The 26,987-nt window shown below is 45.0% G+C and overlaps 1 protein-coding gene across 2 annotated transcripts in view; it reads left to right on the top strand.

Moving 5' to 3' along the window:
* IGSF3 (immunoglobulin superfamily member 3) overlaps positions 1-26,987 on the top strand; it is a 98,092-nt gene that overhangs the window by 29,694 nt on the left and 41,411 nt on the right. For both annotated transcript variants that reach the window (XM_036273141.1, XM_036273140.1), the window contains exons 3-4: positions 23,497-23,874; positions 26,385-26,795. In XM_036273141.1, the coding sequence (XP_036129034.1) occupies positions 23,497-23,874; positions 26,385-26,795 (789 nt within the window). The remainder of the gene's footprint in view (positions 1-23,496; positions 23,875-26,384; positions 26,796-26,987) is intronic.

The raw sequence follows: 26,987 nt of genomic DNA, 5'->3' as shown, positions 1-26,987 counted from the left end.
TTCCTGTTTAGAAGAAGGAGGTTATCAGTTATCTAGTGGCTTAAAGCAAGAATCATTTTATTCTTTTTCAAGAATTCCATAGGCCACAGCTTTGGGAAGGGCGTGGCTGGTGGCCCTGGCTCAGCAGCTTTTGATGGGTTGCAGTCAGCAATTGGCTGGGGTACTAGGGGCCCCGCATCTCACCCCAGCAGTGCTGGCCACTCCTGTGGGCTTCCTCACAGTATGTCAGCTCAGAGCAGTCGGCCACTTACGTGGCAGCTCAGAGCTCCAAGTGGATGTCCCAGGGAGCCAGGTAGAAGGAAGCCTTTTATGACCTAGCCTTGAAGTCAGAGAGTGTCACTTCTGCCACAGCTATAAGTCCACCCAGATTCAAGGGAGGAAACACAGACCCCATCTCTCAAGGGGAACAGGGTCAGAGTCACACTGTGATCAGAGCTTGTGGGATAGGAGACAGTGTTGCAGCCAGAGCTCAGGTGGGGAACTCGCGTGAACAGATGAACTGTGACTACAGGCAGAGGAGAGTGGAGGGTGCCACCTGAGGTTGGTGGACACCCCAAGTTACTGGGCAGGAGGCAGGGGAGGAGGCAGCAGGTGGCCAAGGAGGTGTGGCAGGGCTGGAGGAGAGCCAGGCGAGCAGGAGTGCTGGGCGCGTGGCCAGGCTTGCAGTGGGAGCTCGGAGACAGACATGAGGACAGGACCATGTGGCTCTTGTGTGTTCACTGTTTTCTTTGCTAGTTTGAGCCTTTCCCCCTAGTTTTGCCTTAGGTTTCTAAACGACATTTCATTAGGAAAAATTTTAAATTATCTTTGTTTTTATTGTCTCCCTGTTTTACTTTGGCATGGCATGCGTTTTTATTCCTTTGTCTCCAAATAGGTAATGTAGGCACATGCTTAATTAAAAAGGGTATGGAAGGATGTAGACAGTGAAAATTAAGTCTGTTCTTACCCTATCTCCCCAGAGACCACTGCATTAGCAGGTTCACGTGTATCCTTTAGAAAATGTTCTGTCTCTGTGCTGCCACTCCGAGGTGGACTGTGGGCTCCAGCTCTCTGGCTTCTGGTTTGAGTCTCCATGGCCTGGAGGTCCTTCCCTAGCCAGCACCTCTCTCCACGTCAGTCCGCCCACCTTCACGAGGAGACAGGGCTGCGGACACCTCAGCCTGGGATTCTGTCCAGTCTTTCCTAAACCTGTACTTTTTTTTTTTTATCCTCACCTGAGGACATTTTTTTCATTTTTTGTTTAGGTAGAGTTGGAGGGAGAGAGAGGAAGAGAGAGAGATACATGAAAGGGACATGTCGAGTGGCTACCTCCCACATGACCCAACCAGGGCCGGGGACAAACTGCAACAGAGGTACATGCCCTTAGTGGGAACCGAACCCGGGTCTCTCAGGACCACAGGCCGACGCTCTCGCTGAGCCAAACCGGCCAGGGCCTAAACCTGTACTTTTAAACATTGCTTCTAATTCAAGTTGGATTCATTCCATGTCGGTTGCACATTTATGCTTTGTGATGTTTCTAAGTGCTCTTTTACTTCCCATATCCTGATTTGGATGTTCTCTGTTCTGTCATTTACATGTACATTTCCCTCTGCCAGGGAAATGTATGTAGTTAGGGGAGTCCAGGGCTTTGAATTTTGGTATCACAGAATCACATAATCTTGGAGCTAAAAAAGGACTTTAAGGATTGTCAGGGTGTTTTCCCTGTGTTTGTTTGGTTTGATTTTAAAAGTTTTTATTTATTTTTTCATGTAGGGAATTCAGTCCTAGAGAGGAAACGAAAAGATTCTGTAAGGCCCTCCCCACTCTGCAGTCCCCAAACCAACTCTGCTGTACTTCCTGGGGTGGATGGTGACCTACCGAGACCCCTGTACCCTGGAGCAGGCCATGGGAAGCACCTGATCCTGTGGTGGACACTGCTGGAACCCAGGCTATTCCAGATGGCTGGAGTGTGGGGACATTGGCGCTGTGCCCAGGCCTGGGGCTAACGTCTCCTTGGTTGGCCTTCCAGGGACTGATCGCAGCTGAATTCTGCACAGACCCAAATGCAGCTTGGAGAAGGCAAAGGCAGTGTCTCTGCACTGCGCACCATCGATCCATAGCTTTTGAAGCTTTTTTTAATCTTTGAGTGTCCACAAAATTCATTACTTTTCAATGAACCTGCCAGGGATGGCTGTAGTGAAGAATCTCTCTGCTCAGGTCCCCATGTCTTATGCTTCTGGAATTTTGCCTTGGAAAGGAAATCAAATGTGCTATAAACACACTGATGTCATCACCTCTACCCGTGGTTTTAAAAACTTTTTCAAACCCCTGATGCCTCACCTGTTCCTCACTTCAGCCCTTTATTTTTCTGGAGTTGTATGGTCCCTGTACAAAGAATTCAAACAGCAGCTCCTTTGCCCCAGAAGGTCCCCGGTGCACTGGGTCTGTTCTGTTGGCTATGCCGGTATGGTGAGTTAATCCTGTCAGACAGGGGAAGCTCTGAGTTAATGAATACAGTCTCTCTTTTGTCCCCTAGAGCATGGATTTCCTTTAAAGTGCTTGCTAAGTTTTGGGAGACAGAAATATAGGACGGAAGAAAGAATTGCCAGGCAGGATTAAAAATGAATCTCTCAGCAGCCCTGTGTCCATTGGTTGCTTTCTGGGTTTGCTTTTTTTCCTTCCCCAAGTTTACATTCAGTGTGTCATGTGGTTAGTTATTCCAGGGTTATCTCGAAAGTGGTTCCTGAGATGCTTTTAAATCCTAGAGAATGTATCACCATTCGATGACAGTGCTGTGCTGAGATGCTGGCCACCATCTGCACAGACCCACCTCTCCTCCAGCTGTACATACTGGTGACGGGGGAGAACTCTGGTTATCAGCACTAGAGGGGTTGGAGACCTCTGAGGATGGCTGGTGCATTCTGATTTTGATGACACTGAGAGTATTGTAAATGTGCAGCTCTAGCAAAGTGATAACCTTCACACCTGTATCGTCAGAGCCCTCATTAACATGATCATTTCCTATTTGGAACATCTTGATTGTCTTTCTTTGCTTTTCTCAATCAGGCCTTCATTGGTTGAGTTGCCTAAGTCTGGAGTCCCTGAGTGCTTTCCAGGAATGGGCCCTGCCCTTGGTGATTTCTACTATGACTTGACCTTTGCGGTGATGACTCCATTTGGGAGCTGTGGGTCTACAGCTGATGGAGACTGAGGAGGACTCAATGCCAAGTATTTGGGAGAAGCCCTGAATTAATGGTCTTCTGGCATTTTTCCCAAATTGATCAATGGGTTATCATGGCCTGTGAGGCACTTCCCAATGCTTGCCATCCATCTGCTGTTGGACTCCTTTCTCTGCCCTGCTGAGGCTGGCTGGAGGAAATGATTTCTAGACAGTTGAATGGGTCCAGGGAATAGATTCTCAGTCCAATGATGACCTCATCAGCTTCGCCCCACACCTACCCCTCCGCTATCTCCGTTCTCGCACCCACCCAGCCGCCCAGATCTGGGAGTTGTTCTGGACAGCTCCCTGGACAGCCCCACTGGCTCTTGACTCTTGATTGCATTTCTCAGCACCTCTTCTGCCAGACCTCTCGCCTCCACCCCTGGTGATCTGCTCTCCCTGGACCACTGGAAGGATCTTCTGCCAGGGCCCCTTTCTCACCACACCTGCCAGAACCATCCTATAAAGACATGAATCAGAATATATATTCCCTTATTTATTTATACCCCTCAGCGACTCCTCGTTGCCCGTGGACGAAGCCTCTTTCAGCACGGCACCGAGCCCACCCTGATCCGTTGTCCCTCTCTGCTGCTTCATTCAGGTCTTCCTTTACCCCAGTGTACCCCATACCAGCAGTGGGAAACCGCTGCCACTTGCCGAGATCCTGGTTGTCCTCCTGCCCTCACCAAACAGGAATGTCCACTTGTCCTTATTAAAACCTGGTATGAGGAGGCTCTGGCTCTGAAACTTTTCTAACTCCCCGTGGTTAGAAGGGACCCCTTGGCCTGTCTCCTCATGCGACCCTTCACAGCACATGAGCACTTAGCAGCCTCTGTTTAAACATCTGTCTCCTTGACTGTGAGGATTTGGGTCTTGTAGCTCATCAGCCTAGAACAGTGCCTGGCAAAGAAGAGGCACCCTTAAGATTTATGGAATGAATGAAAAAGGAGCCTGGAGTCAGACTGTGGGCTGTGGTGCTGGCTCGGCATCCCCTACGACAAATGTGCTCATGTAGTCTGTAAAACAGTATGCTTCCCTCACTTGGTTGTGAAGTGAAAATGAGAAGATACTTGTGAAAATGCTAGTATGGTGCAGGGTTGGCTAAGTGCCTGGAACTTAGCAGGTCCTCAGTCTTTATTTCCCTTTTCAGATGACAACTGGAGAAAGCCTCAATTTCAAGATAAGCATCTCATTACCTTGTATCTTTTGTCTCCTTTCAGAGAGCTTCTCATCTGGCCCCTAATTAGGAGGGTGTGCCTGGGAGCACACCACTGCATAGGGGCTGGGTTTCCACCAGGGGGCAGAGGCTTTTGAACCCTTCCTGCTTTGTGGGCCATTCAGCAACCCTTTAGAGCCCAGATCCTGAAATCTCTGTCCCCCAAGGTTTCCCCCAGGCCTGGGATGGCCTGGCCCACCCTGCCCTCGCTCTCAGCAGCAGGAATTTAGAACAGCCCTGTGCCATATGTCACGACCATGGCCCTGTGTAAGTCAGTGGCAGCCTGCACGTTAATGTCCACACTGCTTTCTCAGGGTCCCCCCAGCCATCCATCTGTCGTTCAGGTGCCTTTGTACCCTGGAGGGACAGTTGCCATCAGGGCTCGGGGTGTCTGTCAGTGCTGTGCAGAAGCACCGGGCTGAAAGAAGCAAGAGAAGAGACAAGTGACAGGGCTTGGAAGGGATCGACATGGAATTGAAAGTTTGATAACTCAGAAAATGAGGATTATAGGAAAGCAGCTAACAGCTTTAAAAAAAGTGGAGATGAGGCCAAACCTGTCCAGCCAGGCCCTTGAGCAGTACCAGGCCCAGATAGAGGGTGACATATTAACCATGTGACCCGTCACATGCCTACTGGCACATCTGGCCAGTCTGCTCCAGCGGACTTCGCCATCATTTTCTCTTTCAACCCTCCTGATTCACTGACCCCCTCCCCACCCACCACAGACCCCTTGGCCACCCCCCCCTTACTTACGTAACCTCCAGTTCATCTGCACAAAAACATTCACTCCTCTATGACTTCTTTTTTGGGGGATGAAAGGGAAGGTGGTCTGAGAAATGACTTTTGACCATTTGTCCTCATTACCAAAAAATCCATTCAGAGAGCAGAGTGCTCAGAAGATGGAAAGTGCAAACAAAAACAGCCACAGGCTACCCTGCCTCTCTAGCATTTTCCTGTATACGCGCCCATACTTTCCCACACATATACAGAGGTGTAGGGGTGTTTTTCTTTACAAAAATAGTTTTAAACTCTCTTAGAACCCTTTTTCTCCTTTAACCTGGTAAAGTGCTTTCAACATTTTTAGGTATTCACAATATTTTTCTCTGATTTTTAATATTTGTATAATATTTTACCACATGAGGAAGTGCTGTGATTTATGTAATTGGGTCTCTCTCCGTGGGTCCCTGCTTCTAGGACACCCCCACTCCGCCAGTGTGGGGCTCCGCTTCTCCCTTTGGAAGGTGCCTCTCTTGTCTGCCAGCACAGCCTACACATCTAGTGCTGGGTTCAGACGCGCTCCTCCCCCTTCTCTTCGCTAGGATGCTGCAGAATTCACTTCTGCCTCCACGGTTCTTTTCTGTGCGTCTGGCCCCCCAGTAAGAACAAGCAGAGGCCCTCTGCTCACTGCCTGTTCACAGTCATGCTTAAAGCATGTTCCTTAGTCAAACTGGAACATTATGCTGCAAGGGCATGGTGCAAGAGACGGAACCACCAACAGTGAGAGTCAGTGAGCGCGAAGGAATGGCCGTAGATTGTTATAAGTTACAGTTGCTTGGGACAATCCCCGGAAGCAGTCAGAGCACTTGACCATTAGTGTTTAGGTGAGTGTAGACATTGGTGCTCTGTTAGTGTGCTAGATATATTTCAGGGTGCCTGCCACTCACACTTAAAGAAGGAATGACCCCCTCCCACCATGCCCCCTATGACCCTGAGTGCTTATATGCCAGGTAATGGAATACAGATGCCCACCTGGTCAAGTCAGGCTGGACCTGGGTGGGTGAGTGTTCATGTCCACATCATTGGAGGCCTGGTTGAAAAAGGAGTTGCTGAGCCATTGAGCTTGCTGTCTGGGGAATTTGCACCAGAGCCATCGTGGGGAGTTGACTGTAAGCCTATGTGAGTTGAATTTTTGGAGCCCAGAGCCTGGGGTCAAGTACAGGAAGCTCATCCCTGAAGAGGGGGGCTCAGCTTCTTGTGAGTTTCTAGCTAACACCCAAGGATTGGTCCACGTGTGTGTGGAGGTGATTATGGTCAGGAAGGTGATCCTCTCTGCTGTCAGCCCAGCTGCCCCCCCCCCCCCCCATCCACACAGCCAGCCCCAGCTCCCAGAGCCACTTGCCTTTTCCTGCAGGAAGAGACCTCTAGAACCCAATGTGAGTATTCAGGGCTTTTCTTGGCCTCAAAGAAGCAGACACTTGGAGCCACTTTCCTGCTGGACTTACTGGCTCATTCACTCATCACCAGTAGCATTTACTGCGTTATTTAATCATCTCCAAGCACTGAGCTCTGCTCAGGGTTTGCAGATAGTAATACAAGTGTTCACTGTCTAGTGATTCCACCCCCGAGAGAGTCACAGTGGCCTTGGAGGCCAAGGGAACATGGGGGAGAAGGCTCTGATCCGCGGCCTCGATGGGGTTGGGAGAAGAGGAGCCTTGGTATTTTTACCAGGAGTAGAAGTTGCTCTGAGACCCCTCTGAAGACTACCCACTCAAAACTGGCACACCTCAGCAGCTAGGCAGCCCCATTTTCTAGCTCTGTATCTCCATGACCTGGGTGCTCTAGAGACAGGATGGGCCGACTGACCTCTCTCATGAGCTTCCTGAAGCCATGCCCATCCCTTCACATCCAGGTCTTATTCCGGATGCCCCTGGACACGCCCTTCAAGGTCTTTGACATTCTTTGCAGCCCCAGCAAGCTGATATCCTGATGCTGCCTGAAGGAGCCCTCCAGCATTTTCCAGCGAAGACCTGGGCTTGGCTGTGAGATCATCAAGGGGGACAAGATGGAACCCTGCCAGCTTCCAGGAGGAGGAGTTATTCTGCTCCATGTGCAGGGAGGGTGATGGAGGCCAGTAAAGAAACAGCTGTGAAATCCAGCAGACACCTTTCAGCCAAACTGAGAATCTGGAGAAACTGGGGCATCCTAGGTCCAGACATGCAGCCTAAAATAGCAGTAGCAGCAACAGTTATTAAATACATGCCTGTGAGAGGGAACAAGGCATTGGCTGGTTCTAAGTGATGGTCCTTTTACTGGAACTCACTAGATGCTTGTGGTCCCTAGGCCATGGGAACTGTGCCACGAGGCTGCCCTCTTAGTAAAAAGAGTCAGCCTGACACTGAGCCCATTTCTGTATCTTCGAAACGGAATGGAAGGAAAGAGTGGTCAGTAGATCTAGAGTAATTACAGGGAGAGCATTTACAGGCAAGTCATTCGATCTCTTAATTGTTTTGCCTTCCAGAAAATAGAAGGCAAATACTGGTACTTATATTTAGTTACAAACATTTTCCATTGGATTTGCTGCCTTGAAGCCTGGTGGAGTTGAGAGAAGGGTCTGTGATTGTAGCTGTGGGTTAAGACAACCTGCAGTGCTCCCTCTGGCTGCCTTTCCTTCCTGATGCTGCTTCCTTGCCATCCTTGGATAGGGGCGAGGGATACGAGGGGGTGGGTATGACTCTGGGGCATTGTCCCTACCTTTTTTAGGAAAGGAGTGGAGGGTGAGTGATAGGAGAGTAGGGGCTGAGATAGAAGAGCAGGGAGATGTGATCTTTGGGCTGGTCCTAGTGCCCCCAGCATGTCATGAGATGAAAGAGCAAGGGACGTCCTTGCTACCCTGTGGTGTCAGTGGTCAAGGCAGGAGCAGCTATAGGATTGTATAAATCAGGCAAGGAAAGGACAAGAGGCAGAGGGTATGTGAAAAGGGAAGGGCTGCCCAGCTGGTGAGCCCAGTGGTTGAATGTCGACCCATGCACCAAGAGGTGGCCAGTTTGATTCCTGGTCAGGGCACATGCCCAGGTTGTGGGCCAAATCCCCAGTGGGGGGCATACAAGAGGCGACCAGTTGATGTTCTCTCTCATTGATGTTTCTATCTCTCCCTCTTCCTTCCTCTCTTTAATCAATAAAGAAAAAAATTGAAAAAAGAAAAGAGAAGGGCTTCTTGGTTATAGCAAACAAATTAGAAATAACCAAAATATCCATATTTTGGTAATAAATAAAATGTGATGTAATCCTACAATGGAATACTATACAGCTATATAAAAGAAAAGAACTCGAATTATATTTCTCCTCAAAAATATTGAAGAGGGAAACCAAGGAACATGTTTGCAATGATAATGTTTATGAAAATATGCTGAGCAATACTGTGTGTGTGTGTGTGTGTGTGTATTTTTTTTTAATGTTTAAAAAATCCTCACCCGAGGATATTTTTACATTAATCTTCAGATAGAGCTGGAGGGAGAGAGGGAGGAAGAGAGAGAGAGAGAGAAACATCAATGTAAGAGAGACACATTGATTGGTTGCCACCCACACAACCCCAACTGGGGCCAGACAGGAACTGCAACCGAGATATGTGCCCTTGGCCGGAACCTGGGACTCTTTGGTCTGAAGGCGACACTCTTACCCCTGAGCCAAATTGGCCAGGGCTGTTTTTATTTTTTAATATAAATATATTTTTTATCCTCACCCTAGGACATTTTTCCATTTTTTTTTGTTCAGATAGAGTGGGAAGGAAAGAGAGGGAGAAAGAGAAAGAAACATCGACGTGAAAGGGACACATCGAGTGGCTGTCACCCGCACAACCCAACCAGGACCGGGGACAAACTGCAACTGAGGTACATGCCCTTAGCGGTAACTGAATCCAGGTCTCTCTAGACCGCAGGCCAACACTCTAATCGCGAAGCCAAACCAGCCAGGGCTGTTTTTATTAATTTTTCAGAGAGAGGAAGGGAGAGAGATACATTGATAGGCTGCCTTCTGCATGCATGCTTCCTACAGGGGATTGAGCCTGCAACCCGGGCATGTGCCCTGACCAGAATTCGAACCAGGACTTCTCAGTCCATAGAATCACACCAGCCGGGCAATACTGTATATTTTTAATGGTTATATATCTGTATGTAAAAATATTTTTTAAAAAATCCTGGAGCTATATATCCCTAATTATAGCAGTGCCAATCTCTGGGGAAATGCTGGAGGAGTAGGATTAGGATTGGTAGGCAGAAGAGATTGAAAGCTTGCAATATTTTAATTAAAATTTTTATAATGAATATTCTAATTTATTAAACATTAGAATATTTAAAATCTTTTTCAAGTCATAGTTCAGTAGTCCTCTAGGTGGCAGCTTCAACATTTAGAAATGAGTGAATTAGGCAACAGCTCAGAGGGGGATCTAGCCCGGGGCTTGGGAGCTAAAGTCCTGGCCAGACAGTGAGGCAGCGTAGTGACCTAGCGCAGATGTCCTGAAGATCAAAGTCGGTTTGGGAAGAGGAGAATCACTAAATTTGCAGTCCTCTTAGCTGGTTCTGTAGCTGGCTGTCACACCTTTTTAGAAGTGGCATCAATAATTTAACATTTATTAATCATCATCTTTAGACCAGCTCTATTTTAAGTACCACTGGGGATGTGAATGAAGGAATGAATGAGTGATATTTTTGTCCTTGAACTTAAAACCAGGCCAGGCCCTCCAGGCTCACCTGACTGTTAATTTGGTCTGCCTGCTTCCAGTCTTGCCCTCTGCTCGTCCTCCATCTGCTCCAGTGGTGATTCAGAACCACAAATCTGATCTGTGTCCTCACTCTCCCAGAGAGCCTCTTTCTCCAGTCCCCGTCCCAGAGGAGGAGCCTGACCTTATAAGTGCTCTTTGCCAGTCATGTGATAAAGACCTTGGCAAACATTTTGCTAATCCTGGAACATATTTCAGTGTTTTCGTGTGGCATGCACTTCCCCTCACATCCTTCAAGACCCGATTTAGGTGTCAGTACTTCTGCTGCGATGCCTTTTTGGACCTGCTTTCTCCTTCTGAGTGGTCTGAATTTTGCACTTTGCTCCTCACCGCTGTCACATGCTGGTATATGATGACAGTTAGTTGTGTGTATTTTCTTTAGGATTGTCAGCTTAGGATAAAACTATGTCTTATTTATTTCTCCCTCACAATTTGTGCCCTGGTACCCTTCATGTAATAGGTAGTCAAAATGCGTTGTTTGAGAGTGTAGTGTGTGTCTCAGTTATCTTTGCCATGTAATGAATTACTCCAAAACTCAGTGCCTGAAACAACCATTTTATTATGTTCATGGAATCTGTGGCTCAGAATTCACGTGGGCACCATGGGAATGGCTTCTCTCTGCTCCACGATGTCTGGGGCCTCAGTTGGGAGCATTCCAAGGCTGGGAGGTGACTCGCAGCTGTGGCCTGGGAGGGTATGAAGGCCGTTCACACACATGGCTGGCAGCTGGTGCTGGCTGTGGATTGCGAACTCTCCAGGTTCTACACACGGGCTTGGGTTCCCTCACAGCATGGCAACCTCAGGACATGATGGCGCAGAGAACCAGGTGGTAGTGTAGAAGCTGCATCACTCTTTATGACCTAGCCTTGAAAGTCACACAGTGTTACAAGCCTGCCCAGATTCAAAGGGGAAGGGAATAAACTCCACCTCTTGATGGTCTGGTCACATTGCAAAAGAGCTTGTGGAACAGAAGCTGCTGCCATGTTTGGAAAATTCAACCTGCCCTGGTGTGTGGGAGACATTAGTTCCACAGTCAGAGCTAATGTCAACCCTACTTCTGTTACTATAGTTGATGGCTTAACACTTATTGAGCACTTACTATTATTTTTTTTATTCCTCACCTGAGGATACTTTTTCTATTTATCATCAGACAGAGTGGGAGGGAGGGAGAGAGAAACATGGATGTGATAGAGCCACATTGACTGGCTGCCTCCTGCATGACCCGACCAGGGCTGGGAACGAACCACAACCAAGGTACATGCCCTTGACCGGAATCGAACCTATGACTCAGTGGTCCGTGGGCTGATGCTCTAATCGCTGGGCCAAACCAGCCAGGGCTTATTTATTTTTTTAAATATGTTTTTACTGACTTTTTCTTTTTAAAGAGAGAGGAAATGATAGGGAGAGAGGGAGAGATAGAAACATCAATATAAGAGAGAAACATTGATTGGCTGCCTCCTGCATGCCCCCTACTGGGGACTGAGCCTGAAACCCAGCCATCTGCCCTGACAGGAATCACACCGGGACCTCTCAGTCCATGGGACGATCCTCAATCTGCTGAGCCACACCGGCCTGGTCGTGGACTAGGTTTTAAATGTAGCAACTCATTTACTCCTTTAACAGCGTTATGAAGATTATATCACTTTACAGATGAGGACACTGAGGCACAAAGAGGTTAAGTAACCAAGCAAGGCCTCACAGCAACTGCCTATGCTTTTAGAGGCCAGGGACAGGGAATGTTCTAGAATTATCTCTATCCTTCAGGTCTGCTACTGGGTTGTGGCTTCGCACTTATCACATGAGAGTCAGTGACTGTTTTAGGATGTTTCTGAAGGATGTAAGGACACAGATGCATGTTCTTGAGCTGCGAACAGTCCTGGCTCTGTGGCTCCCTTATGTGTGTTAGGCTGTTCCCTGGAGGGCGTTGACATTGACCTAGTCCATATACTTTTATGGGGGGGGGGGGGGTCAAAGTCTTTTTTTTTTTTTAATTTATTTTTTATTAATTAATTTTTGTTACAGATGTTTCTCCTTTTTCCCCCCACTGATTCCCCCTCCCCCTCCCTTCCTGCCCTGTCCCCAGTTTGTTGTCCATGTCCACTGTTCATGCATACATGCATATAAGTTCTGTGGTTTCTCTCTCCCCCACCACCCCCTCTTCTGGGGATTGTCAGTCTGTACCCCACTTCCACATCTCTGGGACTACTCCATTCCTCAGACTGTTATGTTGGTAAGTATCCAGCCCATCTTCTTTGACAACCCCGCTGCTTGCCTCAGGTTTTGCAGCTGTAAAGTGAAGTCTCTAGGAGTATAGACCTTACGGGGTTGCTGTGAGCATTAAACTGAATATACGTAAAGCCTTTGGAACAGTGCCCAGGACCTGATCAGTGTCCAGCAGGTGCTGGCTGTCATTGTTAGTCAGGGCCAAGCTTTGTGTCTCCTGTCCCTTGGTCCAGAAAGGTTCTTTTTGTTCATGCTACTTCTTGTCCTCCCTTGGCTAAAGGCTAAAAAGTGGGAATTCGCCCTACTGATGTGGCTCAGTGGATTAAGGGTTGTCACATGGACTGAGAGGCCCTGGTTTGATTCCCAGTCAGGGCACATGCCCGGGTTGCAGGCTCAGTCCCCCCAGTAGGGGGCTTGCAGGAGGCAGCCAATCAGTGTTTCTCTCTTGCATTGATGTTTTTATTTCTCTCTCTCTCTCTCTCTCCCCCCCTTCCTCTCTCTCTAGGAAATCAATAAAAACATATTTAAAAAATAAATTAAATGAAAAGTGGGAATTCCCAGACCTTGTCAGTGGAGTGGCCTTCCTGATGGCTCTCTTGGGAGCCTTAATGTTCTCTGAAACACCTGGTTGCCTAGTCTGTTTGGCATTTTTCACTTGAGGCCCTGTAGACTCCCCACCATCATCTTTAGCACCAGGTTGGCACGAAAACCTAGCTGGTGGTTTGTCATCATTTATCACTGGTATTCACCAACTACATTCAGTATGAGCCACAGACTAAGAAGACTGTTTGTCATGTTCTTTGTCATGGAGAAAGTGACTTAACCTTGAAGATAATTTCCTTGTCTGGTAAATGTGGCTATAATGAAATTGGCCCATTTAGTTGTGAGGATTAAGTAAGATGATGGACCCAGAGCAGTTAGTTAGGACAGTATAATTTATCCCCATTATAAAATAACACATACCACCCGGCTGGTATGGCTCAATAGATTGAATGTTCTCCCATGGACTGAGAGGTCCCAGTTCGAGTCCTGGTCAGGGCACATGCCCGGAATGTGGGCTCAGTCCCCAGTGGGTGGTGTGCAGGAGGCAGCTGATCGATGTATCTCTCTCATATCAATGTTTCTATCTCACTCTCCCTTGTTTTCTCTCTAAAAAATCAATAAAAACATATTTAAAAATAAATAAATAAAATAACACATACCTGATACCTGTTTTATTAAAAAATGGAAATAGAGAAAAGGAAAAGAGAGTCACCCATATTCTTGACACTTGAAGATTCATGCCAGTTTCATTAGTGTTTTGTTTATTTTCTAGGTACAGTTTTTTTTATTTTGTTAGTCCCCACCCAAGGATATGTTTTCCATTGCATTTTAGAGAGAGTGGAAGGGAGCAGGGTGGAGGGGAGTGAGAAACATCAATGTGAGAGAGACACATGGATTGGCTGCCTCCCGCACGCTCCCTGATGGAACCTGCAACCCAGGTACGTGCCCTTGACCAGGAATCAAACCCACAACCCTCTGATACTCAGGCTCATGTTCTAACCACTGAGTCAGCTGGCCAGGGCAAAGTACAGTATGTTTTTTAAACATAATTTTACTATATATGCATATTAATGTTCTTTTTAATGCTTTAGTACTTACAAAGATTTGTTTCTGTTTTGGGATTGCTGTCTCATTTTGGCAAAAATAAGATGAAATTTAAAAGTATTCATTTGAAAAAAAAAAGTATTCATTCGGTGACTTCATGAAATTATTTGATTTCTAGGTCTACCTGTGAGATTGTATATGGTGCATTACATTATTCCCATTTTACAGATGAAAAATATCTAGTGAGGCTGAGTCCCTTGCCTCACAACTGAGTGCCAATTGGGCTTTGGTAACTGTAAAGGCCCCAACTGTAAGAGGAGATGTGGAATGGTGAGGTAGCTCCTTCTGACACTTTGACATGCTCAGTCATGCACCTTAAACATAGAAATTGGATTCCATGCCTAGAGATATGGGTCCCTGAGCCCAGGCATGTTCCCAGATATGCATGAGAAACTGGCTCTCATAGGAGCCTCAACCTCTCCCTGCTCACTAACTCCTGAATCATACTAGCCAGGAATGAACCCCTAGCCAGGTTCATCTAGGACTTAGCACAAAGGAAAAGGGGGAAGCAGACTTGGACAAGCGGTATCTTGAAAAGTTAGTTAAGTGATACCATGCGTTTATGTGACCTGGAACTGTCAAAACTAAGTCTGAACCTTTGCTGGGTGGCTTAGTTAATTGGAGCATTGTCCTGTACACCAAAAGGGTTGCATGTTCGATTCCTGGTCAGGGCACATACCTAGGTTGTGGATTCGATCCCCTGTCAGGGTGAGTACAGGAGGCAACCGATTGATGTTTCTTTTTCACATTTATATTTCTCTGTCTCCCCTTCATTTCTCTCTAAAATCAATAAACATATCCTTAGGTGAGAATTAAAAACAACTAAACAAAAACTATAAGGACATGGCCTTTCTCACTGACCATTTATTATCTAAAGCAATTGATTCTTTAAAAAAAATTTTTTTTTCCTTTATTGATTTTAGAGACAGAGGAAGGGAGAAGGAGAGAGAAATAGAAACATTGATGAGAGAGAACATTGGCTGCCTCCTTCATTCCCCCACTGGGGATCGGGCCCACAACCTGGGCATGTGCCCTGACAGGAATCGAACCAGCAACCTTTTGGTACATGGGTTGATGCTCCCCACCGGCAGGGCGATTCTTTTTTTTTTTTTTTTTTGTATAATTTTTATTTTTTCCATCACCATTTATCCCCTCTATGCCCCCAAGCACCCCACTTTTGTCCATATCCATGAGTTCTTTCTCTTTCTCTCTCTTTTTTTTTAACTCAATCACTCCACATTTCCCCCTCCCCCCTGCCTCAATAAAGCAAATGATTCTTAATTTTTTTCTTGGCTTTGAATCTCTTTGAGAATCCTTTGAAGTTTATGGACCTTTTTCTAGAAGAGCACATATGTACATGTAATACAATTTTAAATATAACCTTGGGATCCACAGGTATCTATATTAATTATATATCAGTATAAAACAAATTTCCCAAAACTTAAGGCTTAAAACAACAGTGAATCCCTTTCAATTTTATCGTAAACCTAAAACTGCTCTTTAAAAATCCTAATTGGAGAAATTGCTCTGCTAAATTGAGAGAAAGATACAGATATTTTCCATATACCCTCAGTTCCCACACATACATTGCCACCCCCATTATCAGCATCACTCACCAGAGTGGTACTTTCTTATTTTACAAAGGATGAACCTACATTGACACCATTATAATTACTTAGAGTTCATAGTTTACCTTAGGGTTCACTCTTTTTTTTATTTTTTGGTACGTTCCTCTAGCCGCTAGGACTCTCTGGTCCACAGGTCAACGCTCCAACCACTGAGCCAAACCGGCCGGGGCAGGGTTCACTCTAGATGGTGTACATTCTATGGGTTTGGACAAATGTATAATGATGTGTATCCATCATTATGAAATTGAAAGTATTTTTACTACCCTAAAAATCCTCTGTGCTTTGCCTATTCATCAGTGGTTTGTCCTGCAACCACTGATCTTTTTACTGCCTCCATAGTTTTGCCTTTTCCAAAATGTCATACAGTTGGATTCATGCAGTGTAGCCTTTTCTGATTGGCTTCTTTCTTTTGGGAATATGCATTTGTTTCCTCTATGTCTTTTCATGGTTTGGTAGCTCATTTCTTTTTAGTGTTGAATAATGATTCCATTGTCTGGATGTACCATAGTTTTTTCACCCACTGAAGGACATCTTGATGCTTCCAAGTTTTGGCAAATGTGAATAGAGCTGCTATAAATATCCATATGCAGATTTTTGTGTAGACAGACAATTTCAGTTTCTTTGGGTAAATACAAAGGAGCGTAATTACTAAATTGTATGGGAAGAATATATTTAGTTTCGTAAGAAACTGTGAAACTCTCTTCCATCGTGTCTGTACCATTTTCATTCCTACAAGTAATGCATGGGGGTTCCCGTTGCTCCACATCCTCACCAGCATTTGGTGGTGTCAGTGTTCTGGATTTTGGCCATTCTAATAGGTGCGAGGTGGTATCTCGTTGTTTTAATTTGCATTTTCCTGATGACATCTGATGTGGAGCATCTGTTCATAGGCTTCTTGCCATCTGTATATCTTATTTGGTGAGATGTCTGTTAAGGACTTTGGCCCATTTTTAAATCAGGGTTTGTTTTCTTATTGTTGAATTGTTTTTGTTTTTTTTGTTGTTTTTTTAAATCCTTACTTGAGGATATTTTTTCTATTTATCTTCAGATAGAGTGGGAGAGAGGGGGAGAGAGAGAAACATTGATATGAGAGGGACACATCCACTGGTTGCCTCCCACATGACCCCGAGGGCCGAGGACGAACCACAACCTAGGTAACCTTGACCAGAATCAAACCTGAGACTCTTTTGTCTCCGGGCTGATGCTCCAACCGCTGAGCCAAACCAACCAGGGCTTATTGTTGAGTTTTATGAGTTCATTGTATATTTGGACAACAGTCCTTTGTTAGATGTGTCTTTTACAAATATTTTCTTCCAGTCTGTGGCTTGTCTTCTAATTCTCTTGATATTATCTTTTAGAGAGCAGAACTTTTTAATTTTAACAAAGTCCAGGTTATCAGTTATTTCTGTCATAGATTGTGACTTTGGTGTTGGGTCTAAAAAGGCATTACCAACCATATCCAAGGTCATTTGGGTTTTTTCCTGTATTATCTTCTAGGAGTTCTGTAGTTTCACATATTTAGGTTTGTGATCCATTTTGAGTTAATTTTTATAAACTTTGAGCTAATTTTTAGGTCTGTATCTAGATTCATTTTTTAAAACAAACGAATGTCTTGTTTTTTAAACATCATTTGTTGAAGAGACTATCTCTGCTACATTGGAATTCTTGAAGCTGGGTAGCTTCAGTCCTCCTACTTTGTTCCTCCTTTAATATTGTGTTCCTTATTCAGGGTCTGGTGCCTCTGTATAAACCTTGGAATTAGTTTGTAGATATCCTTTACATAACTTGCTGGGATTTTTATTGGAATGGCATTGAATCTATCAAGTTGGGAAGAACTGTTGTCTTGATAATATTGAGTCTTCCTATTCGTGAACATGGACTATCTCTTCATTCATTTAGTTTTTATTTGATTTTGCTGGTTTTTCTCACGTAGATTTTGTATGTATTTTGTTAGAGTTATACCTAACCATTTCTCTTTTAAGGGTGCTAATGTAAATAGTACTGTTTTTAATTTCAAATTCCATTTGTTCATTGTTGGTATAAAGCAAAGCAATTGACTTTTGTGTATTAAGCTTGTATCTGCAATCTTGCTATAATCCTTATTATTTCCAAGAAGTTTTCTTTAGTCAGAACTTTCATATTTTTTTACGAAGGCAATCATGTCATCTGTGAACAAAGACAGTTTTGTATCTTCCTTTCCAATCTATATCTTTTATTACCTTTTCTTGCCTATTCATATTAGCAGAGACTTTCTAGTATGATGTTGAAAAGGAGTGGTGAGAGGGGAAATCCTTGCATTGTACCTGATCTTAGTGAGAAAGCTTCGCGTTTCTTAGTGTTAAGTATGTTGTTAGCCATAGGGTTTTTTGGTTTTATTTTATTTTATTTTTTTGGTAAATAGTCTTCATTAACTTGAAAAAGTTTCCCTTTCTGTATTGAGAATCTTCATTGTGAATAGGTGTTGAATTTTGTCAAATGCTTTATTTATATCCGTTGATAGGATCATGTGATTTTTCTTTTTAGTCTGTTGATGTGATGGATTACATTAATTGGTTTTTGAATGTCAAATCAGCCTTACATACCTGAGATAAATCCCATTTGGTTATGGTATATAATTCTTTTTATACTTTTTGAATTTGATTTGCTGATACTTTATTGAAGATTTTTGCATCTGTATTCATGAGAGATATTGATTGGTCTGTAGTATTCTTTTCTTGTAATGTCTTTGTCTGGTTTTGGTAGTAAGGTAATGCCGGCCTTGTAGAATGAGTTAGGAGGAAGCATTCCCTCTGCTTCTGTACTCTGAAAGAGATTGTAGAGAATTGGTGTATTTTTTAACTTACATATTTCGTAGAATTCACCAGTAACCCCATCTGGGCCTGGTGTTTTCTGATTTGGAAGGTTGTTATTGATCCAATTTTTTTAATCAGTATAGGTCTCTTTAGATCATCTTTTCTTCTTGTGTGAGTTTCCGCAGATTGTGCTATTCAAGGAATCGGTCCATTTTATCTTGGTTATCAAATTTGTGGTCATGGAGTTATTCATAGGATTCCTTTATTATCCTTTTAGTTTTCATGTCATCTTTAGTGATTTCCTCTCTTTCATTTCTTTTTTTTTAATCCTCACTCAAGGACATTTTTCCATATTTTGTTCAGATAGAGTGGGAGGGAGGGAGGGAGAGAGAGAGAGACAGAGACAGAGACAGAGACAGAGACATTGACGTGAAAGGGACACATCGAGTGGTTGCCACCTGCACGACCCAACCAGGGCTGGGGACAAACTGCAACCGAGGTACGTGCCCTTAGTGGGAACCGAACCCGGGTCTCTCTGGACCGCAGGCCAGTGCTCTAACCGCTGAGCCAAACTGGCCAGGACTCCTCTCTTTCATTTCTTATATTTGTAACTGGTATACTCTCTCTCTTTTTCTTAGTTAGCTACCCTAGAGGCTTATTGATTTTATTGATCTTTTGAAAAAACAGATTTTAGTGTTGTTCATTTTCTCTGTTGATTTCCTGTATTTAGTTAAATTGATTTCTGCTCTAATTCTTACTATTTATTGTGTTTACTTTGGATTTAATTTGGTCTTCCTTTTCTAGTTTCCTAAGGTAGAAATTTAGATTATTGATTTGAGATCTTTCTTCTCTTTTAACATATACATTCAGTGCTATAAATTTCCCTCTAAGCACTGGTTTCCCTGCATATAAACACTTTTGATATGTTGTATTTTGGGTTTCATTTAGTTAAAAATATTTTTAATTTCTTTTGATTTCTTTTGTGACCCGTGTGTTATTTAGAAGTGTGTTGTTTAATTTCCAAGTATTTGGGGATTTTCCAGGTATCTTTCTATAATTGATTTCTTGTTCAATTCTATTTTGGTCTGAGAGTAGACATTGCATGATTTCTGTTCTTTTAAATTTGTTAAAGTGTGTTTTATGGCCCATACTGTGGTCTGTCTTGGTGAATGTTCTATGTGAGCTTGAGAAGAATGTATATTGTTGTTGGATGATGTATTCTATAGGTGTCTATTGTATCCAGTTGATTGATGGTGCTGTTGAGTTCTGTTGTGTCCTCACTGAATTTCTGCCTGATGGATCTGTCCATTTCTGATAGAGGGGTGTTGAAATTACCAACTATGATAGTGGATACATCTATTTCTCCTTGCAGTTCTGTTTTTGTGTCTTGTAGTTTGCTTTGTTGTTAGGTGCATACACGCTAAGAATTGTTATGTCTTCTTGGAGAATTGTCTCCTTTATCATTATGTGATGTCCTTCTTCATCCCTGATAACTCTCCTTACTTTGGAGTCTGCTCTATCTAAAATTAACATAGCTATTCCTTCTTTTTTTAATTAATGTTAAGGTGGTATATTTTTATTCATTCATTTATTTTTAACCTATATGTGTCTTTATATTTAAAATAGGTTTCCTATAGACAAATGTAGTTGGGTTGTGTTTTTGATCCAACCTGACAATCTGTCTTTTAATTGCTGCATTTAGACCACTGATAGTCAAAGTGATTATTGGTATAGTTGGATTAATATCTACCATATTCATTACTAATTTTATTTGTTGTCCTCGTTTTTGTTTCTATTTTTATTTTCCACTCTTTTTCTACTTTTTGTGTCTAGCCCTTTTTTATACAGCTATATATAATACTTTGATCTCTTCTTTTTGAATTATAGATGCAGTATTTGTTTACTACAATACATAATTCAAAAAGTACAGGAATATCAAAAGTAAAAATTGTTATTAAAGAAAAAAAAGGTGCTTACCTGCTCGGAGGAGCCTTCTGTCCTAGGCTGTGAGGGCACAGGGAAGGGTGGTGGGGTCAGGGGATGCCTTGGTCAGGGTTGGGGGCCAGGGTGTGTTTGAAGGCAGCATGTCGAGGAGAGTGAGGTCTGCACAGCAGGGCCAGTGCCAACAGAAGGAAATGGGCAGGGTGAGTGTGGAAAGGGAATGGAGCTGCTGAGAAGTTAATTTTTTTTTTGGTATGTGCCCCTAGCGGGAACCGAACCCGGGACTCTCTGGTCCGCAGGCCAACGCTCAACCGCTGAGCCAAACCGGCCAGGGTGAGAAGTTAATTTTTATTTCTGTGTTAAGATCCACTTCCTAAGAACAGCATTATTTCCAGGGATTTAACTTAAGGAGCTATTTCATAAGCAGGTGCAGCTGAATGTGTTTGGTTAAAGTACAATCCAGTATTTATTTATTTGTCAGGGCTATTTATAACCTGCTTCCGGCTTGGACAAGTAGTTTTGACCCTGCTGCCCTGTGCTCATTCAGGCCACTTAACACTGTTTAACTTTCAGGAAAGTAATGTGCGTGATCCGGTGATCAAGTGCTTTTGTAAGGTCTGTAAATAGGTTCCACTCAGAGTAAGCTCAGTATTGCATCACAGTAGTCAGTATCTGAATGGCCTCTGCCACTTTCTTCTGTCCTTTCACTAGAAGAGAAAGAAACTTTCTTGATCCACATCAGTGTAGAGTCTTTGTAGAAGGGAGGAGTGTAAAGCTGTTGAGAGCCTTAAATTAGCATAGTTTCTTTAATGTGGGCACCTAGCTGGCACCGGGCAGGCAGAGACCTTTAAGGCAGCGGTCTTGACCCTGCTGTGTGTTAGAATTTTTAAAATCCTAATGCCCAGGCTGCACCCTAGACCAGTTACATCGGGAGGGATCCAGGCATTGTTATTTATTAGAGCTCCCCAGGAGATTCCAGTGTGGGTCCAAGATTGAGAAGTAGTCTCATAAAGCAAGATGCTAGCTGGTCCTGACCTGACACCCACCTTCTTGGCAGTGGGTGAGGAGTGTCTGTGGCCACTCAGTCATAGAAACAGATGCAAGGAGACCTAAATGTTATAAATGTAGTTGTTTTCAAAGTTTCTGTGATTCTGCAGTACTGCAAACACTTGTTGAAATGTCACTATATAAATTTTTTAAATTGTCCTGAAAAGAGTACACAGTCAAAATGTGATACAGCAAATTTTAACATATTGAAAATAACTAATGAGCTGTCTTCTCGATGACTTCGAATATAGAAATAAATGCTGTCAACCAGAATATATCAAGCAAATTCACATACCACTTTGATGAATGTTTCCACTAAATTCACATACCACTTTGATGAATGTATCCACTAAATCCACATACCACTTTGTTCTGTTGATTTGTCCCCCACACACACTTTTTCAGTTTCCCTGCTTCTGCTGCTGAAGCCGAGATGGGGTTCTGTAGAAGGTTTTGTTTGGGAGAAGAGGTTCTTTGCAAGTAAGAGTTTTCAAGCCACAAACCTTTCCTTATAGGGCAGCGGTTCTCAACCTGTGGGTCGCGACACCTTTGGGGGTCGAACGACCCTTTCACAAGGGTCGCCTAAGACATGACAGTAGCAAAATTACAGTTATGAAGTAGCAACGAAAATAGTTTTATGTTTGGGGGTAACCACAACATGAGGAACTGTATTAAAGGGTCGTGACATTAAGAAGGTTGAGAACACTGTTGTAGGGTCTGTTTGAAAGTCGGTCATTTTGCATATTAGCTCAGCATGCTTGAGCTCAGACCTCTCCTGGTGAGACTTAGAGCTGAGCCCACCAGGGCTTGAGCTGTACTGGCTGCTCACCAGCTGGATCCACGTCAAATAGGTTTGCACTGGGACAGCTGTGGTTCTGTTTGGGAAGGGGAGGGGGCTGCAGCTGTGCATGGAGGTGAATGGTCCAGAGGCAGTGTCATCGTCAAGAGGCCATTGGAATGTTCTTGAGTTATCACTGGTCAAATCCTGTCCTCTGTGGATCCTGAGGCACAGAATGTTCCAGCTAGAAGGGGTCTTAGCTAACAGCTCTTTACTGAGGACTAACTATGGAATAGGCCCTGTGCTGGGGGCTTTATCAACTTAATCTCATTCAGTCTTTTCAATGACTCTGTAAGGCACACATTATCATCCCCATCTTACAGGTGAGGAAACTGAGGCTCAGAGAGGTTAAGTAACATGTCCAAGATCACAGCTAATAAGTGACAAAGCCAGCATTGGCACACATGCTAGTCTGCTCCAGAGCCTTCTTAGGAATCACTTTATAGATAAGGAGGTCAAGGTCCTGAGGGCAAAAAGCAACTAGTCCAAGATGACGCAGCCACCTACACCTCGCCTGCTCTTTCTGCCACACTGCCATGCCCAGCTGCTGGCTGGGTGAGGGCAAAGGGGTTCTCCCCTCCCACTTTCTCAGTGGCTCAGGCAGAATCAGTGTTGTGCTGGCTTGTAACGGGAAATTAAAACCACCATATCTCCCAGTCTTCTGACCATATTCAGAAGAACGTGGGGAAGGAAGGCAGGCAGAAGCCGCCCTGGGGAAGCAGTTTCCAGCCAGAAGGTGGGCGCCAGTGGGGGAATCAGAGCTGTGATCGCAAGGGCAACCGTACTTTCTTATCGCTGGTCTGCGCTCAGTTTCCTCTGCAGTCGGTGTGTGGGCATCTGGGCAGCAGGGACCTGCTTCAGCCCTTCACATTCAAGTTACTCAGCTTAAAGCTGCAGCACCTGCGGGAGCTCAGCTCTGTCCCTTTCATGACTGGCAGAGGAAGTAAGGACTGTCTTCCACAAGGTGCCCTGGATGTGACTTTTGAGAATATAGGGCATAGCACCAGAGAAAGGGCCGCACCCCTCCTACCAGCCCTCTAATGGAGAAAGGAGCATTTCATTGCAGCCAGATTGAAAAAAGGTTGCTTTTACTCATTTTCATATGAATTAGTGCCAAGGATTCAACTTTTCCTGCTCATTTTATTAAAAATCTTATAAACAGCATTTTGAATAGTTATAAAATGCCACATAAATGACAAACAGGGACTAAATGACATTCCCAAGGGTCGAGTGCTGAAGAAGTAACAGAACCACATCCTTGCACGATGAAATCCTCATAGATGCCAGTTAGCGACAGTGTTTTATCATGGAGTGTTTTAATTAGTATTTATAAAGCACCTCAGAAAGGGCCAGGAAGCTGTTTATATCACTGTCATGTCACACAAATAGCAAAGCCCTTGAAGACTGCTGCCTACTTTGCATCTTGGTCTGAGAAGTAAGTGAGTCTGTTGTGTGTGTGTGTCCCCCACAGGTGTCGTGACAGCACAGCGTCAAGTCGCCGTCCAGGAAGGTCCCTTGTACCGCATGGAGGGCTCCCACATCACCATCTGGTGCAACGTGAGTGGCTACCAGGGACCTTCTGAGCAGAATTTCCAGTGGTCTATTTACCTGCCCTCCTCCCCAGAGCGCGAGGTCCAGATTGTCAGCACCGTGGACTCTTCTTTCCCTTACGCCATCTACACCCAGCGTGTCCGCAGTGGGAAGATCTACGTGGAGAGAATCCAGGGGAACTCAGCCTTACTGCACATCACCGATCTGCAGGCCCGGGATGCTGGGGAGTATGAATGCTACACGCCCAACACTGATGACCGCTACTTTGGGAGTTACAGCGCCAAGATGAACCTAGTGGGTAAGGAGAGGACTCATTTTATGTGGCCTGTATCCTGCCTGAGTGTCATGGTCAGTTCGGGCTGCTATAACCAAGTACCATAGACTGAGTGGTTTAAACATCAAGCCTTTATTTCTCACAGTTCTGGAGGCTGGGTGCCAGCCTGGTCAGTTCTGGTGGGAACCTTCTTCCAGGTTGTGGACTGCTGACTTCTCACTGTATCCTCACCTGGTGGAAGGGGAATGAGGGAGCTCTCTGAGGTCTTCTTGTAAGGGCACTAATTCCATTCATGGGGCTCCACCCCTCATGATCTAATTACCTCCCTCAGGCCTCCTCTGCAAATACCATCACACTGGAGATTAGGTTTCAACATGTGAATTTGGAGGGGACATAAACATTCAGTCCATAACACTTAGTTACTTCTTTTAGAGTACAACTTTATTTGACTTACAAAAAAGAAACCCTCCCCAGATATTTTAGAGGTCACCCAGTAATGTAAATGAATAAAGTTTGTGTTCCTTTGTAAGGCTGAAACTTAACAAAGATCGAGAGCAGATATTAAATATTTCAGAGCAGACTAACTGGCCCTGTAGCTGGTGAAAGGGGATATGAAAATAAAAGGCATGAAGTGAAACCTCGGAAATGGGCCTTTGGACGGGCTCTGAGATGCCTGGGCACCGCTGAATCAGGAAGTGAGCGCAGCTGCCGGCCTTGCTCAGACCTGGCGTCTGTAGGTCCTGGCCCCAGGAGTGACCAGCAGGCCTGGGGAGCCCCGGACAGCGGAGGGAGCTCATTGTGAAGGGTCAGTGCTGTCAGGGCCCTTCTGTTTTTCTGCCCAAGTCATAATTTCCAGGCTTAATTGTGACAATAACAACTGGAATTGTTGATCCTTCCACTGGCGAACACTGCCATCTCCCCACCTCCTCCACCTCCAGCTTCCTTTGGTGACTTTTCCTTGATGACAGGTCTGCACCCCAACAGGAGGCCTGTAACCCAACCCTGAGAAAACACGCACTAGCTGTGACTGGGGTGTCCTTATCAGTCAGAAGGTGGTGGTGTTTAGTGCCCAGGGTAAAATTCTGATCAAGGGACCACAGAGGACTCTTCACTTGCTGGAATCATCCCCATACTATGGCTTCTTTTTCGATATTTTTTTTTCAGATAGAGTGGGAGGTAGAGAGGAAGAGAGAGAGAGAGAAACATCGACGTGAAAGGGACACATCAAGTGGCCGCCACCCGCACGACCTGACCAGGGCCGGGGACAAACTGCAGCCGAAGTACATGCCCTTAGCGGGAACCGAACCCAGGCCTCTATAGACCACAGGCCAACCCTCTAACCGCTGAGCCAAACCGGCCAGGGCCATACTATGGCTTCTTGACACTGTGGACCACTTGACACATGAATTATATGAAAATCAAACCTATCAAAAAATAATGCTTTTCTTTATCAAAAATGTTTTTTAAAGTATATAATAATAATAATAGCCTTCTAAGAGCAATGCATTGCTGAAGTCAGTTGGGAGGATATGGGGTGGTGGCTGGAAGGGAGAAATGAGGAAGTTGTATAGAAATGTAAACTCCCCAAGTTCCAGGATTTCTGTTTGAAGATCAGAAGCCAATTTCATGTATCTTGAAGCAATACCAGAGTGAACAATAAAATCTAACTTCACCTAAAAGAAAATGCATTTTTTAAGTTAATTAATTAATTATTATTTTTTTTATCCTCACCCGAGGACATTTTTCCATTTTTTGTTCAGATAGAGTGGGAGGGAGAGAGAGGAAGAGAGAGAGAGAGAGAGAAACATCGACGTGAAAGGGACACATCAAGTGGCTGCCACCCACACGACCAACCAGGGCCGGGGACAAACTACAACTGAGGTACGTGCCCTTAGCGGGAACCGAACCCAGGTCTCTCTGGACCGCAGGCCGATGCTCTAACCACTGAGCCAAACTGGCCAGGGCTAATTAGTTTATTTTTGTTACAGATGTTTCTCCTTTTCCCCCCATTGACACCCTCCTCCCGATCCCCCCCCACAGTATTGTTGTCTATGTCCATTGTATATAAGTTCTTTCGTTTATCTTACCACCACTTATTTTGCTAGCATAATACTCTCTAGGTCCTTCCATGTCGTCTCAAAGGATAAGAGATCTTTCTGCCTTATAGCTGCATGGTTCTGTGCCATCTGGGGTCCTCGTGGCCTTGCAGTGATGGTTGAAGGCTGCGTGGGGTGGGAGTTTTTGTAGATAGCTGTGGTTGAGTCAGCTCCAACTTCTTGAGACCCTATGAATGAGCGATGTCCACAAGGTCTTGTCCTTGACAGTCCTGCTCAGCTCCCATAGACTCATGCCTGTGGCTTCAGTCTGCCTCTTTTTTCCCACTGACTTCCATTTCCTCAGCATTATTGTCTTTTGCAAAAATTCCTGCTTTCTCATGATGTGCCCACAGTAGGATATCTTCAGCTTTTGCCCTGTGAATGGAAGATCCTGCAGCTTTATTGTGACCATACACTCGGGTTGTCTCTGTGTTACAGTGATCCCAGACTCCCTGCAGACCTCAGCCATGCCCCAGACTCTGCACAGAGTGGAGCAGGACCCTCTGGAGCTCACATGTGAGGTGGACACGGAGACGTTCCAGCACAGCCACCTGTCTGTGGCCTGGCTGCGGCAGAGAGGCAGCGAGAAGCCTGTCGAGGTCATTGCCCTGAGCCGAGACTTCGTGCTTCAGTCCAGCAGCGAGTATGCCCAGAGGCAGAGCCTGGGAGAGGTGCGGCTGGACAAAGTGGGGAGCAGCACCTTCCGCCTCACCGTCTTCCACCTGCAGCCTTCCGACCAGGGCGAGTTCTACTGTGAGGCTGCTGAGTGGATCCAGGATCCCGACGGCTCGTGGTATGCCATGACCCGAAAACGTTCCGAGGGCACCATGGTCACTGTCCAGCCCACAGGTCAGTCTCTCTTATCCCCATTCTCCACCTGGTTGTGAGAGTTGTCATACACAGGGAGGGTGTGCAGACACCTTCTTAAGTCACCTCTGAAAGTACATGAGGTTTTCACGGGAAGCTAGAGATGGTCCTGCCTGAGGACCAGAGGAAGCTGAGAGGTGCATGGGGACCAGGATCCTAGGTGGCCCAGGAGCC

Source organism: Molossus molossus, unplaced genomic scaffold, assembly GCF_014108415.1.
Source record: "Molossus molossus isolate mMolMol1 unplaced genomic scaffold, mMolMol1.p scaffold_m16_p_20, whole genome shotgun sequence".
Taxonomy (NCBI): Eukaryota; Metazoa; Chordata; class Mammalia; order Chiroptera; family Molossidae; genus Molossus; species Molossus molossus.
The sequence above is the reverse complement of the archived record's forward strand: the minus strand, read 5'-3'. Positions and strand labels throughout refer to the sequence as shown.